General features: G+C 43.3%; 2 protein-coding genes and 1 long non-coding RNA gene across 4 annotated transcripts; 2 read left to right on the top strand and 1 right to left on the bottom strand.

Annotated features, from left to right (window-relative positions):
• Nucleotides 1-11,434: 11,434 nt before the first annotated feature.
• LOC115552861 (uncharacterized) lies at nt 11,435-16,984 on the top strand. Of its 2 annotated transcripts, XR_003978384.1 has the most exons (9): nt 11,435-11,612; nt 12,950-13,091; nt 13,503-13,621; nt 15,382-15,685; nt 15,848-15,914; nt 16,098-16,146; nt 16,248-16,312; nt 16,478-16,564; nt 16,926-16,984. It is a non-coding gene; the product is annotated as an uncharacterized LOC115552861 (long non-coding RNA). The 2 variants fall into 2 exon arrangements; XR_003978383.1 differs by lacking the exon at nt 13,503-13,621 and having other exon boundaries at nt 11,441-11,612.
• A 144-nt stretch (nt 16,985-17,128) lies between these two features.
• Nucleotides 17,129-18,716, top strand: LOC115552734 (G2/M phase-specific E3 ubiquitin-protein ligase-like). The gene is made up of 5 exons (XM_030369043.1): nt 17,129-17,234; nt 17,310-17,491; nt 17,799-17,971; nt 18,132-18,346; nt 18,700-18,716. Exons 1-5 carry the CDS (start codon nt 17,162-17,164, stop codon nt 18,714-18,716), a joined length of 660 nt encoding a protein of 219 aa, XP_030224903.1. The 5' UTR covers nt 17,129-17,161.
• A 1,006-nt stretch (nt 18,717-19,722) lies between these two features.
• LOC115552887 (uncharacterized) lies at nt 19,723-21,756 on the bottom strand. The gene is made up of 4 exons (XM_030369255.1): nt 21,716-21,756; nt 20,790-21,519; nt 20,439-20,657; nt 19,723-20,264 (listed from the first exon to the last, which is right to left on the bottom strand). Exons 2-4 carry the CDS (start codon nt 21,419-21,421, stop codon nt 20,054-20,056), a joined length of 1,062 nt encoding a protein of 353 aa, XP_030225115.1. The 5' UTR covers nt 21,422-21,519; nt 21,716-21,756; the 3' UTR covers nt 19,723-20,053.
• Nucleotides 21,757-22,055: the final 299 nt, after the last annotated feature.

Here is a 22,055-nt window from a genome sequence, read left to right as displayed (position 1 = left end):
GCATAGATTTTTATGCGGAATAGATCTGTTCCTAAAATGTGATCCGAATGTTCTGTATACATGGCAGTAACAAAGTGTCCGTTATGTCTCTCGTGCACACCTGACACATCTCTGGACCGGCGGCGACATAATGGACGTCTTATCACTATTTGGCATTGTGAATTTGATTTTAATGAAAGCACAGCAGGAGAGAGCTTTTCTCTGCCTGCTCCTCCAATTAAGAAGAGGAATATATAACAAGAGGAATTTGGATGCGAGTCCTCAGCCAAGACTGGTGGGAGAGAGTGGTCTTACGCAAATTTAGTGACCAGGAATGGCAAGAAAATTTTAGGATGAGTCGGCAGTCGTTTGTGAAGTTAAGCGAGCTCATGAAGAATATATCGCCAGAGGAAGTAACTGTACGAAGAGCAATACCGTTGGCAATGAGGGTTGCCATGGTACTGTACAAGTTGGGCAGCAGCGCCGAATATAGGCTGATCGCTAATCAGTTCGGGGTGCATAAAAGTACCGTTAAAAAGTTTGTTTATATGTTCTGCAAAAGTACTAGTAGTAGCCTACTCATTCACAGTTGTCTTGGACGCGCCCGGAAACTACGATACACGAACACGTCATTGATAAACACCCATGTCCCGTTGCTTAGCAACCGGACACACTTACCGGACTACTTATGGAGTGGTAACAAAGACGTGAATCAGGCAATAAATCCACTTTCCTTGACAGCGGTCAAGTTCGGTGTGCTTAAAAGTACCGACGGAGCTCAGTGGACCAATTGCGAAGTACTGCAGCTGCTCTAAGTTAAACCCCAATCTATTCGGAATAAGTGTATACATGTCGATTAAAACAGACTACACCACCTCTTCTATTCGGCATAGAATTCTATGCCGAACAGATAATTGTATTCCGAATGAGGTGTATACATCATCATTTTCTATTCTGCATAGAAATCTATGCAGAATAGATGTGTCCATGTAAACGCGGCTAGTGCTGTCCTGCGAAGGGGCCTGTCAGGAGTTCCAGCCAGGTCCAGCAGTGTGCGAACGTTCCACGAAGCAATGCTTAGCTTATTTTTTTGATCTTTTATTTTTCGACCGCAAGAAGGGATGCTCTGACGGAGTATGGGGAGCAGACAATTTTTTGGCCACCTTTTCTCTGTCCTTCCCCATCTCAGGGGTGTGCAGTGTGGGGCTGCTCAGTCACAATGGAAGCTGCCGAAAAGATGCGCTGCTCCATCCCACAATCTTTACGACCATCACATCATTGCTGCTTGTGTGCATGGTTTAGCTAGATACTCCCAGCCACATCCTTGGCCTGTACCCATCACCATTCCACAACGCTACAGGACTTTTTTTTTTGGGGGGGGGGGGGGGGGGGGGAAGCAAGAAGCTTGCGCCTAGGAGAGGATTAAGGTGAGGGTGTGGGTGCGCAGACCTCACTCCCACTATCTTCACACCTACCAGATGGACCTCCAGTGGCATGAGAGAACCCATGACGACCTTCATCTGGCAGGAGTTGCAGGGGACTGCCGGTGGTCCGGTCAGTTGGACTCCGCCTGTGCCTCTCCCCGGGTGCAGGTTTGTTTTTCGGGGTTTGCTCCCCTAACCACTGTACCCTCCTGAGTTAACCCATGTGGCTATGGGGTTGCCTTCTTCCGCCTTCCCAGCCGTTGTGGTGGATCTCACACTGACAATCTTCCGCCTGCTCCGCAGTTGGGGTCTTCACTATTTACCCAAGCTGGGGCTATTTACCCATAACTGGGACAGTGGTTGACGGGCAACAGGGCATTTCCACTCACCGATGGGCCTGCATGCCACGTCCCTGGGGCCCACTGCTGCTCCGAGATCCTGCACAACTTCCTGTACAAAGCCTGGGACCGCAAGGGACCAGTTACCATGTGTGCCACAGGGAGGCGTGTACGAGATCTTGGCAGTGGAGAGGCTATGTACCGGCTGAGGAGACTTACGCACTCGGCTCCTCTTTCCCCCCTGTTAACAAAGGGCTATCCGGTGGCAGTAGCTGAGAGCAGAGAGTAGCAAGCAGCATGCAGCATGCACTAACTACAAGCACTACTTCTCCAACAGTACTGCACAGATGCATCACACGCCCTGTGTGTGTTTGGACGTATACACACAGACAGACAGACAGACAGACAGACAGACAGACATAATGTGCACAGACACACACACACACACACACACTCACACCAGTGGTGGCGGGTGGTTTTTAAAGTGAGGGAGGAAGGACTGCGCGCTTGGTTGCCATTGGCTTGCTTGCACTGTTGGTGTATGGTGGCATAAGAATGTGAGACTCAAGTTGTTTCAGGGTGTTTTGGTGAACTACAAAATAGCAGGGAGGGATAGTTATGTGAATAAAATTGATACAAAGCCACCAGTAGCATCACTGTAATTTGAAAGCTGGTGGGCAGCATCATGCTCTGAATCATTCACTAACACCCTTTCCACAATATCAAACAGATCGGTCAGAGTAACAAACTAGTAAAAGAACAACAAGAACATTATTTTAAAAGTATTTACATGGGCTGTAAACCTAACTATATAACGATATCAGTGACCTGGTCATACCAAACTGGATATTTTTTAAGTGATTTCACCATTTTCTTTTCAATCGAAATAATGGCCAGATTTGTTAACCTCTCATGCCCCTTCGCATTCCGTGTTTACGTTTTAATTGTTTCAGGCAGGAAAAAATTTGCTCAGCTCGTGCAGAGGTGGCACCAATTGTGGCAATCAGAGACGTTTATAAAGCTGTGGCTTCGCTACATCAAGGCTGCTGGATTTCATGAAGGCGAGTGCATTACAAAGTTTTCTTGTGGAATTTATCTCTGTGTAACGGAGCAAATAAAATTAGTGTGTAAATAATTTAATCCTGTATCATTGGTTCAAGACTTTTATTATTTGCTAATGTTGCATTCCGGATACCCTGCAGAGCAGAAAAGACAATCTGCTGCAGGTAGGTTGAGCATAAAATGTGTCCACATGAAACATTTATTAAAGTAATTTTATCATTGTCACTTATCTCTAGACGGTTGTTTAATACATTCTTCTGATATTTGGCATAGTAGGCCTATTGTTTCTTTTATTTGATTTTTTATTTTTGTTTGCAATTTGTAATATTGGATTTATTTTGTCTAGGCGGACCAGGAAATGCTAAAACCTGTCCTTTATGTTTGCTGACCCATTGTGCAGGTAACCGATAAGTTGTTTTAGTTTTATGTATGTTTAATTCCCACTTGTGACGTTGCTAGAATTCACAACCTAGAATGTCTAGCCGGTCCCACCATTTTTGTGTTGTACATGCAATACTGCCGGTCGCCACATGAGTGGAGGGTTCACCTGTTTATGCGCGATGTTTAGCGCGACTCTGTTTTCTTATTTGTAAATATATATTGTTTGTTTGTGTTATATAACACATTATAATGCAGAAAAGACAGTATCTGCTGCAGGCGGACCAGGAAATGCTTAAAACCTGTCCTTTATGTTTGCTGACCCATTGTGCAGGCAATAAAACCGTTGTACCCAATGCTGAGTGTCCGAGTCCATGCTTGAAGGAAAAAAACACAACGCAGGTTACATCTCCATTGCTAAATTGTTTTTCAATTTTTAATTTGTCTCATTCAAAGAAGTGGTCATATGTCTCGCAATTGCCAGCATGGGAAATGAGTAGGGGTGTGACAAGATCTCGTGCCACGAGATCTCGCGAGATTAAACTTGACGATATTACCCGTCGCGTTAAAAATCTGTGTCACGAGATTTGTGAGCTATTCAAACTTCTATTTGTCGCCTGTGGGGGCAGTAATGCGCCTTTGCTACATCTAGCCTGCCAGAACCTAAAGAAGGAGAAGGAAAAGAAGAGGAGGAGAAGGAGGGGAAGCATCAAAAGCAGCCATAAGCTGTGTTCGAAATCGTTCCCTATCACGGATATATTGTACTATATAGGGTGCTCGCCATTTTGTAGTTGTGTTCGAATTCTCACTGGTTAATTTCATGCACTATATAGTGCACTTAAAGTACCCAAAATGTGAGTGTACATACGATGTACCCTACATGTTACTCCCGTATACCACTATGCAATGCGGTCGTGTTTTTCCGGAGGAGAAGAAGAAGCTGAATAGCACTCTGAGATTCTGCTAGAATGAAGAGTGCTCAACAAATAAAATGAATTATTATTATTATTATTAATAACCACAAATACATTTAATGATGGAGTCTCCGGCTTGCGTTCAGAAATGTCAACAATTTATTTGGGATTTAACAGAATATTTAACATTCAAAATTAATTTAAAAAAGCTTGAACAAGGAAATTCAACATCAATACAACCGCCCTCATCATCATGTTTAGATGATGAGGGCGCATCACGTCACACAAATACCCAGCGCATTTACTGACGCAAATGACGTTTAGAAATGTTCAGCATAGTGTCCGAATTCTCGTTTGTTCGTTAGTGCACTATATCATGAACACTATATAGGGAATAGTGAGTGAGTGTATAGGGAACGATTTCGAACACAGCTAAAGACAGCCAGAATGACGTCGGAAAATACCCGTATTACCGTCGAAGATGCCCCCGCCACTTTTAAATAATTTGTTTGGCAGCATTGTGGGTACTTTGGTTTGGTTTTGCACATAATATTGTTTGCACTTGAAAAAAAGAAAATTATTAAATTTAATTTATTTTACCTTAACTTTTATAAATTTTAGTTTTAATTTCAATTTCATGCATGTAAAGAGTTATAATAAAACATTTCAAAGTGCATGTGCAACTTGGTTAAATAAAAGTCTGTTGGTCCAGTCATATATTATAACCCAATATCATGTCTCGTCTCGTGTCTCGTGTATCGTCACAACTAACGTCCCTAACTTTGAAAGATTCAAATTTAGCCGCATCCAAAAGCTTGGATAAGCCCAAACGATCGAGGTGTTGGAAGCGCTGGGTGAGTTGGGTGAGCATGCTGTCGTGGATGGAATCATAAAGCGCTCTGTATGCCTGACGGGGATTTAGCAGCCTTGTTTTTGCCCTGTGAGATACATCAGGGTCATCTGCAGTGTTGGGTATCGTTACTTTTGAAAGTAATCCGTTAGGTTACTTTGTTACTATCAATTAAAAGTAATCTGTTACGTTACTACGTTACCTATAAATAAAAGAACCGCGTTAGAGTACTCGTGCGTTACCAACAATTAAAATGCGTTTGGGGTGCGTGCGTGTCCGCCTAGCGCAACAACAACACACATCCTCCTTTAGATGCACCAACAGTGCTGACTGTTTATGAATCAATCATGAACCTATAGCATAATGACAGGAAAGACAGTCATCATATTGCACGTTTTATTTAACAGGCATTCATCCTTTGATCATTTGAACAGCTTCCATGAATAACATACTCCGGTAACAGGCAGTTATTTTAACAGAATGTAGCTTACCGTATTGGCTGCGCACAAAAGAACAGTGCGTCACACATAGCTTATCCACTTTACAAGTGCAGGCGCCTAACAAAGTGCTTAACAGGTAGGCACGCAACCTTTTAGAATTGGAAATTTAACTCAATTTAACCGTATGCGTTGCACAAAAGAACAGTGCATGGCACTAAAAAAACATTGAAGAACTGAAAATGTTCGTGTGACCCTATAGCCCTACATTCATAACAATCACGTAGGCTACCTTTTTCCACCTACACACAGATTGCATTTGACCACTATGTTCTTCTTGTCCTTTTCGCTCTGTAACTCAAAATAATGAGCGTACCTCCAGGAATCTAAGGCTATCTTCTCGGCCATCTTGCCGCGGTACGAACACACGTAGCTTACACACACAGTTGCGCGCGCACACACACAGAGAGAGAGAGAGAGAGAGAGAGAGAGAGAGAGAGAGAGAGAGAGAGAGAGAGAGACAGAGACAGAGACAGAGACAGAGACAGAGACAGAGACAGAGAGAGAGAGAGAGAGAGAGAGGAGCAGGGCAGCAGCATCTGACTAAATGCAGAAAACCCGGGACTTTACTTTCCTTATCGAGGGAAATTCTTAAAGTAACGGAGTAACGAGTGGTTATTTTGGAAATTAACGAGTTACTGATTACTGAATTCGCAAAACTAACGCGTTAGGTTACTCGTTACTGAAAAAAACGAATAAGAGTACTCTAACGCGTTAGTTCTAACGCGTTACCCCCAACACTGGTCATCTGTTTGAGTGGCAGCCCTGGTGTAAATCTTGTCGAAGACACTTTCTACTTTCAATTTCGTTGGTCAATTATTTGTAGGAGGTTTTTCTATGCGCCGTTTGCAGAAAGTGATATCCATTGACTTGTGCTGTAAGATGTCAAAGACCACGTCAGTGTGCGCAAACAACTGCTCAAATGCGAAGAGAAAAAACACAAATTCAAACTCTTCCATCTTACACCTCAAACCATCAACCAAACGAATAGTCTCATCGTCCATCGTTGGATGCACAATAATATTCTCGAAGATGTCGTGTAGTTCGTCATAATTAGAAGCAATTATTCACTACTCGGGAGGAGAGGTTTCAGCGAGTCGGAGCGTTCCGGGGCAGCCGAGCGCACCTGAATTCCTCGAGTAAAGCTACCCTCTTGCTTGACTTGGAGAAAAAGGATTGAGGCCACACAAGTGAGCAAAGAAGTACTTCGCTTGGCGAATGGCCTTAACACCCTGACTTAAAACTATGTTTAAGGGATGTGCATAGCACTGCAGTGGACAAATGTTGCACAGTGAGCCAATTCCTTCACCTTAGCCTACAGGCCATTCAAATGCGAGGCCATGACCGCAGCATCATCGTACGTTTGGGCGACAAGTTTATCCTTGAAATTGAAACCTGACAACTCAGCCTGCACAAATTCAAATAATGACTTAGCATCTCGACCATCGGACACATCAAAGAAGCCTAAGAAGCATTCCTGAATGGTACCATAGTCATCAACATAGCACAAGATGGTATGAGGGGCCGCCTGGGACAGAATTCATACTTGGTCTTACACACACTATTATAATCTTGCATATACACCACTATACTCATACACACACACTATTAAACTCCTTTTACATGTAAGTATGAGAGTGTATAGTCGTGTATGTGAGGGAGTATAGTAGTGTATGTAAGAGGGTATAGTAGTATGTGTAAGAGGGTATAGTAGTGTATGTAAGAGAGTATAGTAGTGTATGTAAGAGAGTATAGTAGTGTATGTAAGAGAGTATAGTAGTGTATGTAAGAGAGTATAGTAGTGTATGTAAGAGAGTATAGTAGTATGTGTAAGAGAGTATATTAGTGTATGTAAGAGAGTATAGTAGTGTATGTAAGAGAGTATAGTAGTATGTGTAAGAGAGTTTGAATGAAACGGAAGTGAGTTTGAATGAAACGGGAGAGTTTGAATGAAACGGAAGTGAGTTTGAAATGTTCATAAGAGTCAGCAGAAATCGAATATCAATATTATTTTAGTGTAATTACATTGTGTATATGCACAAGCCATCTTATACAAAGCAGCCGAAAAATAGAAAACCGAAACGCTACTGTTTTTTTTTAGAAAACTGCGATTCAGGGTTAGAATTCTGCTATTGTAGTCCGATTCATTGAATCCGCTGTGTTTGCCAGGGTCTCACGGTGACAGAGAGCCCTCCCACATGTCTGTAAGACCAATACTTCCTTGTTTACAAGCCTTACAAGCCAATGAGGCGATCACTATCAAAACGGTGCGTGTATACTTTGATTGACAGCTACACCAGCAGACAGCAAGGGTCGGGGACGGGCCTTAGATATCCTAATAGCCAATGAAAATACCTTTCTGACGATATCCAGCATGTCAAACAACGTCTCACGTGTGGTTGAGAAAACAAATGCGCAAGGGGTGTGTGCGCTCTTCCCCAGAGTTGGAAGACCCTGAGACCCTGGCAAACACAGCGGATTCAATGAATCAGACGACAATAGCAGAATTCAAACCCTGAATCGCAGTTTTCTAAAAAAAAACATTGTAGCGTTTCGGTTTTCTATTTTTCGGCTGCTTTGTATAAGATGGCTTGTGCATATACACAATGTAATTACACTAAAATAATATTGATATTCGATTTCTGCGGACTCTTATGAACATTTCAAACTCACTTCCGTTTCATTCAAACTCACTTCCGTTTCATTCAAACTCACTTCCGTTTCATTCAAACTATTCAACTCCTTTTACATGTAAGTATGAGAGTGTATAGTCGTGTATGTGAGAGAGTATAGTAGTGTATGTGAGAGAGAATAGTAGTGTATGTAAGAGAGTATAGTAGTGTATGTAAGAGAGTATAGTAGTGTATGTAAGAGAGTATAGTAGTGTATGTAAGAGAGTGTAGTAGTGTATGTAAGAGGGTATAGTAGTATGTGTAAGAGAGTATAGTAGTGTATGTAAGAGAGTATAGTAGTGTGGCAGGGCGAGGGGAAAAGCGGGCGTGGGGCGAGGTCACGTTAGGGACCACACCAAGCACAGCCCGTGTTCAGGAGTTTGCAGACAACGCCACCTTGGGACTTTCACCCAAAGATTTAATTTAAGACACGCAAGTAAGTTGACTCTAATGGCAGGAGACGTGGTTCACAGTTTTTAACAATATATATTTTATTTAATTAATCCAATGGAATAAACACTATAAACTGTTAAGGCGGAGGCTGATGTGAATGGGGGGACTAGCGAAGGGAAGGGTCCAAATAATATGAATAACCCGGGTAAATGATAATCACAGACACAAACACAAATCCCAGGGAAGCACAGCACACAGGAAGAAAAGGGACACTGCCACCACCACAGACCTCTGTAAAGTAAAACAGACAAGAATCAAACACAGTAAAACAAAACTAATACGAAACCAAAACGGGGCAAACAATCGATCCAAACAAAATATCCTTTGCTCAAAAACAGAAAAGAAAGTAAATAAACAAACTATCTTCAAAGCAAAACAAACCCAATGGCCAAGGCGGCACACTTATGAAAATGGCTGTAACGGTTCCGGCCGTGGTAACAACGCCAAATCTGTTGCAACGCTGTAGGCAACAGACAACAAACAGCGCTATAAACAAGGACAACAGGCAAAGCTGTAAACACAACAGCGGACGGCGCTGTAGTTGAAACTGCAGACGAAATATAAGACAAAGCAGCAGGGTTCAGCCGTTCAGGTTGCTCAGTAGCTGTCCCTCATCTGTTGACTCGATTGGCGGCACACTGACGATAATAGGGGGAGGAGCCTACAGCTACATGCGGTACCAACGCAGGCCAACGGGAGTAGCGCACGCTAATAGCGGGGCACGGCAGCTCAAGCGCTCCGCCACGAGACAACACTTCGGACCGGAAGTCATGCATGCAATTGAGCGCAGAGAGAGAGAGCACCGGGGAGACCTGCCTCCTTTATGTAGCGTTCCCCCTACCGGCTGCTATGCGCACTTCATTGAGTGTCTACTGCTACAGTAGTATGTGTAAGAGAGTATAGTAGTGTATGTAAGAGAGTATAGTAGTATGTGTAAGAGAGTTTGAATGAAACGGAAGTGAGTTTGAATGAAACGGAAGTGAGTTTGAATGAAACGGAAGGGTTTCCTCATTACCATTTACCTCCTCAAACAAAAACTGACCGTGGAAAATAAAGTAAATAAGAAGAAATACCACTGACATCTTTTTGCCACGGTTGTTTCTGCTGCTTGATTTAATTGTTCCTTTTTAACCGTACGTCCACACCAGGAGCGACCAGACGCTTTGGTCGCTCACAAAGTTTCGCTGCGAATATTTCTGTTCTCTTTGGTCGCTCAAGTCGCTCATGAGTGACATACAATTCAATTATGCAGACGCATTTAAAGGAGCCGTATGCTTTTAGTACAGACAGCCATATCAAAGAGTGAACTCCCATACACTTTGGCCATATTGCCGAGACGGTTTAGCTTGTTGGATAAAGTGCTTCGACAACAAGTAGGACAGTGATTCCCCCCAATATAAAAACACTCCTAAAATCTGCATCAGCAAATCATGATCTGCACTCATTCGTCGCACTCAAAACAAATAGACATTGGCGCACATGGCTAATTTGCATACGTGCACGGGACTGGTTGGCTCCGCAAGGCAAATAACGGAACATATCTATCTATCTAGGCCTATCCGTCTATCTATCTATCTATCAACGCGTGTCTAGTTTTAATGTGATGTATTGTGTGTGTGTCCAGTCAGACTTGTTCTGTGTGGTCTTGTAGGCTACTGTCCTGTGTGGGCCGAACCACCTAAATGGATTCCCGACGATTTGTGTAGTTTGGTATTAATAAAGACTTGACTAGGCTATCTATCTATCTAGACTATTTAATTAACAATTATTCACCTCAGGCTCCGTGAATAGTGGAGAATAGAGGGATAAACGACAAGAGATATATCCCTTGTCATTTATCCCTCGTCTTGTCGATTAGTTTGTTTATGTGACGATTTCAAAAACTTTTTGGGTTTTGTTTAAAGCATGCTACACGCGATTAGTTGGTTAGATTGGTGGCATCAGGGCCGTCGGACTGCGGGGACAAAGGGGACAGTTGTGGGGGGGCCCAAGGCAGAGGGGGGGCCCATGACCAAAAAAAATAAAAATAAATTGTTTTTTACCTTTTGGCCAGTCCCCCCCCCCCCCGTCAACAATCGCTCCGGACCCCCCCCCCCCCCCCCCCCCCCGTCAACAACCTGGCGCAGGGGCCCATCAGTACCTATAGTATAGGGGCCCAGGATTTGGTGCTACGGCCCTGGGTGGCATGTACAGCAAATGAAAATGATTCCCGCTCTAATACGAACGTTCTAGATGTATAAATACTCCCGCTTATCATCACTTGGTATCCAAACCACTATGGCGTTTCGATCTCTGAACTGAAAAAGGGTTGGGTCGTACAACAACTCGCTTCTGGTGTGGACGTACTGTACGCCTTGAGTTGGTGGTGCTAGCTTTACTTTCAAAGCAGCAAGCCCACTAGATAATATAGGCGGCGGGCGCAGAGCCACATAGGGACCAATGTGGGCCACTGCCACTATGATTGACAGGCGGCCAACCCCATCAGGAACCGAGGAATCAAACTCACTTCCGTTTCATTCAAACTCACGTCCGTTTCATTCAAACTCACTTCCGTTTCATTCAAACTCACTTCCGTTTCATTCAAACTCACTTCCGTTTCATTCAAACCCACTTCCGTTTCATTCAAACTATTAAACTCCTTTTACATGTAAGTATGAGAGTGTATAGTCGTGTATGTGAGAGATACGGTGGCCGAGAGGGGTCACAACACATGCAAACGCCGCAACGCCTGCATATACAGAAAACACCTGCAAATTCAGAAAACACCTGCAAATTCAGAAAACACTTTCATCGATTACACAACACGTGCGCTGCAAATGCCAAAACACATGCAAATTCAGAAAAACACCTGCAAATTCAGAAAAACACATGCAAACTCAGAAAACCCCTGCATCGACTTCATAACACGAGCAAATAGGGAAACGAACTGCAAGTTATGACAACGGAAATGTGTCCCGGGGGACCATAATCAGTGACGGACCCATATCCGGTTGGCGGTTCTTTTCAATTACGAAGGTGTTAAGTCGTTTGATTGTGCTACAAGAGGTACGTGTTTCTCTTTTATTATGATATTGAAGTGGTTTTGTGTGTTTTCAACAATGACTAAATATGTTTTCAACATATTTAGTCATTGTCCCCATAACGTATTAGATAGTATTAGACAGATAATTGTTATGGTGCGGCCACACCAGACGCGTATCTCGCGTAATTTTTACGCGAGATACGCTCGTAAAATGTTGCTTGACCATTTTGTGTCAAAAATGGTCACATACGCGCAATACGCGCCATACGCGCATACGTCACTCGCCTAGATGAGTCCATGTCCATGCAAGTGAACGGAGCGTTCCCTCTTCGTCATAACTATCAAACCAAACATCCTTCACATTCAGCGAGCGAACATTACGAAAGTAAAATGCACATTTCTCGCTAAAAATGTTTCCATAAACGCATTTAATGGCGTAACTATGTTACTATTTCCACCCAGAATAAAGAAAGTTGTCGGCCGTGGCTGCGCTGGAGTCCGGAGGTAGGAAACCCCAACACCGCCGTGTTTGGGTGACAGAGTTTAGATCGGGTTAGATTAAATAATCTCGGATATAAATAACAATAATCGGGTTAAATAACTTCACATGGTGTGTCTGGTGTGTTTCCCAGCAGAGAAATAGTCCACCAAGACGTTGAGGTTGCTTAGTAACCAGAGACTCTGTCCATGCAAGTGAACGGAGCGTTCCCTCTTCGTCATAACTATCAAACCAAACATCCTTCACATTCACCGAGTGAACATTATGAAAGTAAAATGCACATTTCTCGCTAGAAATGTTTCCATAAAAGCATTTAATGGCGTAACTATGTTACTATTTCCACACAGAATAAAGAAAGATGTCGGCCGTATGCTTCTGTCCAAGCTCACTACTCTCTGCCAGTGACGTCGGGTCAAGCTCAACGCTGATTGGGCAATGCGTGTCTCGTCAGACGCGTATCTCGCGTACTTCGCGTAAAAAGTTCAATTTTTTGAACTCTTGAAATGTACGCGATATACGCGCGTATAGCGCGTATTGCGCGTAAATATACGCGCCACATACGCGCTATACGCGCGTAAAATGTTGCTTAATACGCGTAATACGCGTAATACGCGCGTGAACCAATGGTTCCCTATGGAAAAAATGGCGATTTCAAACGCGAAGTACGCGAGATACGCGTCTGGTGTGGCCGCACCTTTAAACGTTCTTCAAACGTTGTTAGCTGGAAGCTAGCTGGCTAGCTCGCTCCCGGTCACTAAATAGCATTATTTGTGGTCTTTTCTACATTGTTGTCATGACGTGGTAATGCAAGAGAAGGCCTGATATCTGAACTATTTTTTTTTTTTTTTTTTTATCTTTCAGATTGACGTGTTCTGCCCGTTCTGTGCGGTGCAACTGGGGGACGCTCCCAAGTTTTGCCCGTCATGTGGGCAGAATGTGGGGTTCCTTACACAGCTCCCATCAACTCCATCCACCTCGTCAAGCGAAGGCTGTGGGCCTACAGGTAACATCCCTCACTGTGCTTCCATTACTCTGTGCTGCATAAAAATGTCCCATGGTTATAGCTGTCAGCAAGGCCACAATTTATCAACCCCCGCTAAATAACCATAGCTAAAATGCATCAGTGTGTGTGGGTGCCATTGGGGCATCGGTGATCTAGCCGTTAAGGGGCTGGACCAATAACCAGAGGATTGTAGTTTTGAATCTCACCCAAGACGCCGAATGAGGTCCCCCCCCCCCCCCCCCCCCCGGCTGCACGCTGCTCCGGGTGTAGTAGTACTACTAGTAAATACTAGTACTACTAGTAATAGTGGTATCCCTGGATGGGTTGAATGTAGAGAAAGAATCCCCCCAAGGGGATTAATAAAGTATACATTATTATTATTATTATTATTATTATGTGTGTGTGTGTTAGTGAAGGAGACTAGGAAGGAAGGAAGAGCAGCTCAATTCTTGAGGTTCAGGGAGGTTAAAGAGGCTGAGAGGAGGACCTCCTTTTCAAAGCTTAAAAAGAAGCAGGCCATTACAGTGAAGGTAAGTTAAAGGGACTCTCACCTTTGTTGCATTTGAGAATTACAGCACATTCAAATCATCCCGCCTTCCTCCAATGCCCCACCCCCTAAGCGTTATTTTTTAGAGTACAAAACTAAGCGTTATTTTAGAGTACTGTAACGACCTCGCCGGTGACCTCGCCGGTGACATAATGATGTCGAGTCATTAGTAGTTGAAGGTAGTTTTAATGAACCAAAACCAGGTCACTGAAACCCGTAACATTGTAACCAACGGCAGAAAACCGACACAAAACAAACCCCGGTTACCCCGGCAACCCCCAACACGGTCTCACTCGCGTGCAGGCCCCCACCCTCCTGTTCTTCCAAGGCCCTCCCCCAGCTGACCTAATGATTCGCCCCCACGCTGATTGACAAGAAGAACATTACAATACACGCACATAGAACAACTGGCATAGCGGACAACGAAATATAATGTAACACATAACACACAAACTATTTAACTGTCCCAGGGTCGCTACAGTACAAAAGTTCTAGACTCCCATGGGTTATGTTTAGACTCCCATGGGTTATGTTTAGACTCCCAGGGGTCATAATATCTACCAGGGGTCTAGTAAACAAGAAATTTAGCAGGTGGCTCACTGTAATTTTATGGGCTTCGTGTGATACCGTTTTGAGGCCCCATGTTGAAGGACAGTGGTCCCACTGAGTATAAGAAAGGTGTATGAGCATTACAAACAGAGTAGCGGGACAACGTAGCGTCTGAGGCCGAAATGGGTCCCCTAATCGGTCTGAATGGTGCGGTTGGGTGCCAACGGTCTGGAGGTCTTCCTGTAGCTCCAGAGTAGCGGGACAACGTCGCGTCTGAGTCCGAAATGGGTCCCGTAATCGGACTGAGTGGTGCGGTTGGGTGCCAACGGTCTGGAGGTCTTCCTGTAGCTCCAGAGTAGCGGGACAACGTTGTGTCTGAGTCCGAAATGGGTCCCGTAATCGGACTGAGTGGTGCGGTTGGGTGCCAACGGTCTGGAGGTCTTCCCGGAGCTCCAGAGTAGCGGGACAACTTCGCGTCTGAGTCCGAAACGGGTCCCCTAATCGGACTGAGTGGTGCGGTTGGTTGCCAACGGTCTGGAGGTCCTGAGAATCATCCAGGGGAGCGGGACCACTTGGCTTCTGAGGCCGAATCGGGTCCCCTTGTCGGACTGAATGGTGCAGTTGGTGGCCAACAGTCTGGAGGTCTTCCTTAGGCTCCAAAGGAGGGTAACTCTGTGAGTCTGAGTCCGAGATGAGTCCCCTAATCGGACTGAATGGTGCAGTTTCAGTACGCCGTGGACCACTTTGGTCTGCCATCGTCAGTCGCTACGGTCGTTACTCGCTACTGTCTGCCGTGGAATCAAAACAAACCCTCTAGTTGAGGACGCGCCTTGATGACGCGGGCCCGAATGCGCCACAAGAAGCAGACGGAAAACCTTATATATCCATGCAGCAAACAGACAGGTCTGTCGGCCAATAAGGTCATTCGGTCCGAAGAATTTTATTGGTTGAAGTTTTCACTAAATATTATGAGAGTAAAATAATTGTTTGTTTTTACTCCTGGTTGGTCTGTCTTGCATATTAGAGTGTTATTACCTTATTAATACCAATTTAACCTTATCCAAAAAAAGTGTAAAAAGGCAACAAAGGTAAGAGTCCCTTTAATACAGAGGTTTTAGGTCGTAATGTGACTATTTAAGACCCAGTAGTCATGTTTGTTTTTTCTTTTTTTCTCTTCTTTTCTGATTTCTGTAGATTTCGATTGGCATCATGTCAAGGACCAAGAATGGTTTAAAACCTCAAAGAGGGAAAACCATGCCGTTAAATGTTGAACCCCAGTGGTCAACAACCCAAATCTTGCCAGCTGCTTTAAAGAAGCAGCAAGATTTTAATCAAAACGCAATGGTAGATGGAGAATATGTGCTTCTCTATCCTGATGGATCTCAGGTAGAAAATATACCTGGTACAGACAGACCTTTTGTTCTTGAACATTATAAAGAGGCAATTGGGAAATCTTACCAGAGGATTACGCTGTACATCTGCCTTCTTCAGGATTTGAGTAAGTATTGAAATGAACTACGGTACATGTATGTAAATAAATAAATAAATAATAATAATAGCTAGTTGGTGGTAATTGAGTGAGTCCTTAATGGGATTCAAAGAGGTTGTGAAATTGCCACATATTTTGGATATATCTAGCCTAATAATGATCTTTTCCAAGGTTATGGAGATGACTCATCTTCAGAATCCGATGATTGTGAAGCATTTGGTCGGCTTCCAATGAAAATGTAAGTTTCTCCTGCTATTTTGAGACATGTGCTAGCGATTTTTGAATATCCATGTATTTCACAGCATTCATTTTTGAAATTGCTCTAAGGAATAGATCAAGCATGTTGTCCTCTGTATAACATATGGACAATTACTTATATTCTGATTTAAATTAAGTGATTCAAATTATTTGTGTGTTTTAGGTCCCCAAAACAATCTCTGCCAACAACATCCAGGGCATCTGGTGGGCAAGTATGTATTGTTATCAAATGTTATTAAGTTCCATGTTACTGATGTGGTGATGTAATTATTGTTAATTTGTTTGGTGTTATCTCTATCTCTTTCATCAACAGGCCAATGGAGCAGGAGCAGGACCCAAAAAGACCACATCACCAAACACATCATGTGAATTCTACAAGTAAGTCATAATGGATTAAATTAGTTCTCTTCAGTGCAGTAATATCTTTTTTGGCTTTTGGTTTTGCATGAAATATTTGACTGCGGAAAGTAATTGATTACAGTACCAAAAATAACACATTTTCCAGTAATTTCACAGCAATTTCATTGTTCCTTTTATCCACAGTACATATACAAATGTATATGCACCAGTTGTCATTGACAGCAGTTCCTCAGATGTTGAGGAAGTCGACTACTCTCAGGTGGAAGACAGGTACTTTGATACAAATAATGCTGTTAGCCTTGTTATTTTTTTCTTTCCCTCAGATGAAATATTAATCGGCCCAATTACATTGGGCATTTTACCTGGTTTCTGTTGCCATATTAAAGTAAATATTTGAATTTCATATGTTTTTAATTAAATGACGCCTTAACAGAAAAACAATCAGGCAAAAATTATTGAAAGCTTGCAACGTGTGCTTCATGCTTATGCCCATCACATTTCCTCACACTCATATGGTGTACTTACTGTAATGGGTCCATAAAATACAAAAATATTAATATTTTAACCATGTTCATAACCAAGAGGAGGCAGCGTTAATGTTTCCTGCCTCACACATGTTCTTTTTTTGCAGAGAGCAAGTTTTTGGACTGACTGCTGCTGACGTTTTGTCCAATCTGTCAGAACACGAGCAACTGCAGCAGGTTCAACATCAACCGTGCCAATGTCTGGGATGGGGCTCTGAGGGGATTTAAGCGGTCCTCGTTTGACCCCACCGGTAGCCTTTTGGTGAAATTCACAGACGACATCGGGCAGACTGAGGACGCCGTTGACACAGGAGGGCCTACGCGGGAATTCCGCACACTGTTGATGGACGCCATTAAAAACAGGCGTTTTTTTGAAGGCAGGGAAGATGGCAAATACCTGTCATTTGACAGCAAAGGTAATTTGGTTTTTGCCACATTTTGACAGTATTATAAATCAATTTGAACTAACCCTGCAACATTGCCATCATTAGCTGCAGACGGTGATGAGTACTTCCATGTTGGAAGAATGGTGGCCATGTCCATTGTCCATGGTGGTCCAGGGCCTCGTTGCTTTTCCGAGAACTTCTACCACTACCTAGTGGGTAAGGTGAAGACTATTGAGGCCCCAATTGCAGACGTACCTGATCTTGATCTCAGGAATGTTCTCCTTGAGGTAATTGTTTTGTGTTTATAAGCATATTCAATAAAAAGAAAATATTATTTTGATGAACAATCAACAATATGGACACCCCATTAGCTTTACAACCAGTGTGATACTGGAATAAAGCCAGTGACTTCCATGTTTTGTGTCACTTCTATGTACATTCCAATACAAACCCCTGTCAAAGAGGAATTTAAAATATTCGATAGTCTCATCCTTGGTGATTATTTTTGGTGATTCTCAAGTATAACTATTTACAATATCAACACAAATTATATTTGTGCAGTTTTGTCTGTTCATTGCTCTTATTTTACTCTAGATTAAGAATGCAACAACCTTGGAAGAACTCTTGGAACTTAACGATAAGCACGCTAGCATGCTTCAGACAGCAGGATGCTATCGATGCCTGAGGACACTGGAGGATAAGGAACAAGTTGTAAATGATTACATCCAGTGGTATTTCACCTACCGCAACCATGTTTCCTTCCAGAGGTAGGTCACTCTGACTACTCTGTAGGAATTCCAAAGAGAATGTGAATGAAACTCAAATGAATGTCAGAAATGGTTAGAGTCCTACTGGCAGTGTGACTGGCAATAGCATTAAGAACTTACCATGATCTGCCTCTTCCCCTCACCCCCAACCTGGATATAGGTTCAAGGACGGCCTGGCTACCCTGAACCTTTTCAATGCTCTGGAACAACATCCCTCCCTGTTCCAGCCTTACATGGTTTACAGCGCGGAAGACCTGAAAGCAGAGACTCTAGAGGCGCTGTTCCGTCCACAAATGAGCCCAACTGGTAGCTCAAACCGCCAGGAGGAGGAGAGAGTGCTTGGCTACTGGCTGGACTACTTAATCGCTGTAAAATGTATTTTTTGTATGTTATTTAAAGTGGCTGTTTTAAGTGAAGTTCACAAATGGATGATAAATCTTAATGTGTTTCATTACTCCCCACTCCCACAGAGGAAGCATCTGGGCTGTCCCTGCAGGACGTTCTGATGTTTGCAACAGGCCTAAAAGAAATCCCAGCAGCAAAATTAACACCACAGCCTCAACTCACGTTCCAGAAAAACTCAAGGTTTCCTGAGGCTAATGTCTGCTCAAATACATTGAAACTCCCGATATTACCCTCATATGAGATGTTTGAGGAAGCCATGAGTTATGGAATTAGGAACTCCCCTGGATTTGGTCTCTTTTGAGACCTGCAACTGTTTTTATCAGACATGCAACTGTTTTAACCTGCATTTCAAAGTTCATTGTGCAGTGGCTGTTAGTTTGTCACGGTCTGTACATATAAAGCTATATAACATTGTTTAAAGAAATTAAATTATTTTCATAAGGTGTACGACGTTTGTCTCTTCTGAAACATTGTGAGAATTTAGACTTGTTTTTCTTTGCATAAATTGGTCATGAAATGTAACCTGATCTTGCATGAAAGTCACTTTTAGCTTCAGTGTATTTGTTTATACTAGGTGAACCCCAAAAAGTCATTGTGGTGGTGGAAAAGGTTTTAATTTAACCATGGGTCAAACTTTTTAAACATTGAAGATGTCCATAACAATACACACTGGAGGTGTCACGTTAAAATTGTACCGGGGGCGAAAATTGTACCGGCCTTCGTCATCGTTTGTTTACATCCTGACAACCTGCCCGGCAACAGACGACGCGATGCAGAAAACATGTTTCCAAACGACGAAATAACATATGATAGATAGCGATAACACTTGTTTTTACTTTATATTTGTATTGTATTTAATTGTTTAATCGAAACAATAAAAAAAATTGCCCGCAAAACGGGCGATCGCGTCAAATCACGTAGGAAGGTTCTTGAACATTCTAGACTATGTAACCTGCTTAAAACACTGTTTACTAGCTAAATTTGATTAAACAATTCAATACAGTACAAATATAAAGTAAAAACAAGTGTTATCTAGCGATCCGTTATCTGTATTATGTTTCAAGAACCCTCCTACGTCATTTGACGCGATCGCCCGTTTCGCGGGCAAAACATTTGTCATTTGACGCGATCGCCCGTTTTGCGGGCAATTTTTTTTATTGTTTCGATTAAACAATGAAATATAATACAAATATAAAGTAAAAACAATTGTTATCGCTATCTATCATAATACAGATAGCGGTCCGCTATCTGTATTATGTTATTTCGTCGTTTGGAAACATGTTTTCTGCATCGCGTGGTCTGTTGCCGGGCAGGTTGTCAGGATGTAAACAAACGATGACGTAGGCCGGTACAATTTTCGCCCCCGGTACAATTTTAACGTGACAGAGGCAGTGCTGTATGAAAGAAAAAAAAAAAGTGGCATAGCTACACTCATTGAGTCTAGCTTCCCTGCTTACTAAGCAGGTACTGCTTAATGTGCCGGAACGCTGATCCACTGTCGCCTAAAATAAATGGAACATGAACAAAATAACTGAATAGAAAAAAAACGATGTCCATATTATTGACATATTTAGTCCAATGAACTACTGTCCAACACTGGGGGAATGTGCTGCTGGTCAAGCATGAGGAGGTGGGGCGTCCCAGTTCAAAGCGAGCACACCATCCAACAAGGCAATTCTAAAGTCCAGCCATCTCCTTAAGTGCAAGGTAATTGTCAACAGCAGCTGGCCAGTTGATGGGTGGAGCGAGCTGGCTCTGTCTCTCCAAGTTGGCAAAATATGCTTGGAGATAATCATCTCCACACAAACTGTTTGTAGGTGGCAGAAGGTCTTTGAACTCCTGTAACACTTGGGGATCCACTTGGAATCCACAATCCCTTCCACCAAACCTAAGGCCGCACAGAAAGCACAACAGTGAACTCATGAATAGTTATATTTCAATCTCGAAGGCTAGGGTATAGGCAGTCAATCATGATGGCTTTGGTAACGAATACAAAGACCTACACAGTGAAAATGCAACCTAGCATTTAATGAAAATGACAGTACAGGTGCTATATACAAACCTGTGAGGCAGGTGGTACATGGTCTCCGGTTTTCCAGATGGACAGAGAGACGGACGGACAGGCCTGATGGTGTGGTTGTTCCAAAGCTCTCGGTGCTCATCAAGCTCTTTCTGAAAAATGCCCAGGAAGACATACCGTACAAGGCACTTGTGTTCATGGGTGCCGTTGAAGTAGTGCCTGTCTCTCAGGTCACTAAATAGATCCATCCAGAACTGTGTCCTAATAATGGAATGAGAGTATACAAAGTGATTTACCTCAGTGTTGTATAAATGTTTCTAACACAAACATAAATAATTAAATATTAAGAGCGCGTGCGTGTCTGCCTTCTTCTATTGACACCTTCAAACTTACCTCTGTTTCCTGAAAATGGACCACCAGCTTTCAATCCTTTGATTGGCAGTTGAAGTGCCATACATGTGGCTGAGAGGTCCCGCAAATTCATCGGTGTGGTCCTCTCTTAATGAACATTGGATGGCAGCCATGTCTCCGTTTTCTGTCCCACAGTCTGTCCGAAGTCGTGCTGGAACTACGCCACAGTTCGAAACACACTGCAGGTAATATTGTGCTATTACTGCAGGGTTGTTGTTGGTGCTGCCACTACTGAGCCACATAAGCCGCCTGGAATACCCATCGATGCAGCCACTGATGGCAATCCCAAAGGGCTTAAGTTTGTCGTATCCATCCGCGTGCCACACCTGATTGGGTCCTGCAGCGCAATAGGATCGCCTGAAAAATCGGCGCCTATGACGGAGAGATACTCTTTCTGGATTGAGGAATCTGAGTGCTTGCGTAACATTATCTCGTCTGACGGTCAACGAATGCGTCTGTTGCAGGGTCTGCCACATAGCCCTGTAGCCCAAAAGCTGTCCTGAGCCATTCAGTTCAGTCCTGATGGCAGAGTTCAAAGTCTCCATCGGAGCATAACTTGCCCTCCGACTAAGGTTGAGCTGTTTCAGCCTTCTTTTGAGAGTTTTCAGGCTCATTACTATCCCGTGTTTTGTCTCCAAAAAATCGCAGATAACGGTGTAGGAGTGGCCCTTTCTGAAGAGGTCCCGGATAAGGTCTTCCTCAGAGGCCTCAACTAAAGTCATGGACACACAAAGACACACACAAACACACACACGGACGGGCACACACAAACACAGACAGCAGGCTGATTAATTGATATAACTAATATGATTTAATGGGGGTTGATAAATTGTGGCCTTGCTGACAGCTAAAACCATGGGACATTTTTATGCAGCACAGAGTAATGGAAGCACAGTGAGGGATGTTACCTGTAGGCCCACAGCCTTCGCTTGACGAGGTGGATGGAGTTGATGGGTAAGCTGTGTAAGAAACCCCACATTCTGCCCACAAGATGGGCAAAACTTGGGAGCATCCCCCAGTTGCACCGCACAGAACGGGCAGAACATGTCAATCTGAAAGATAAAAAATAAATAAAAAATAGTTCAGATATCAGGCCTTCTCTTGCATTACCACGTCATGACAATAATGTAGAAACGACCACAAATAATGCTATTTAGTGACCGGGAGCGAGCTAGCCAGCTAGCTTCCAGCTAAGAACGTTTGGAGAACGTTTAACAATTATCTGTCTAATACTATCTAATACGTTAT

This window comes from Gadus morhua, chromosome 10 (genome assembly GCF_902167405.1).
Source record: "Gadus morhua chromosome 10, gadMor3.0, whole genome shotgun sequence".
Taxonomy (NCBI): domain Eukaryota; kingdom Metazoa; phylum Chordata; class Actinopteri; order Gadiformes; family Gadidae; genus Gadus; species Gadus morhua.
This window is presented reverse-complemented; position numbering and strand designations above follow the sequence as displayed.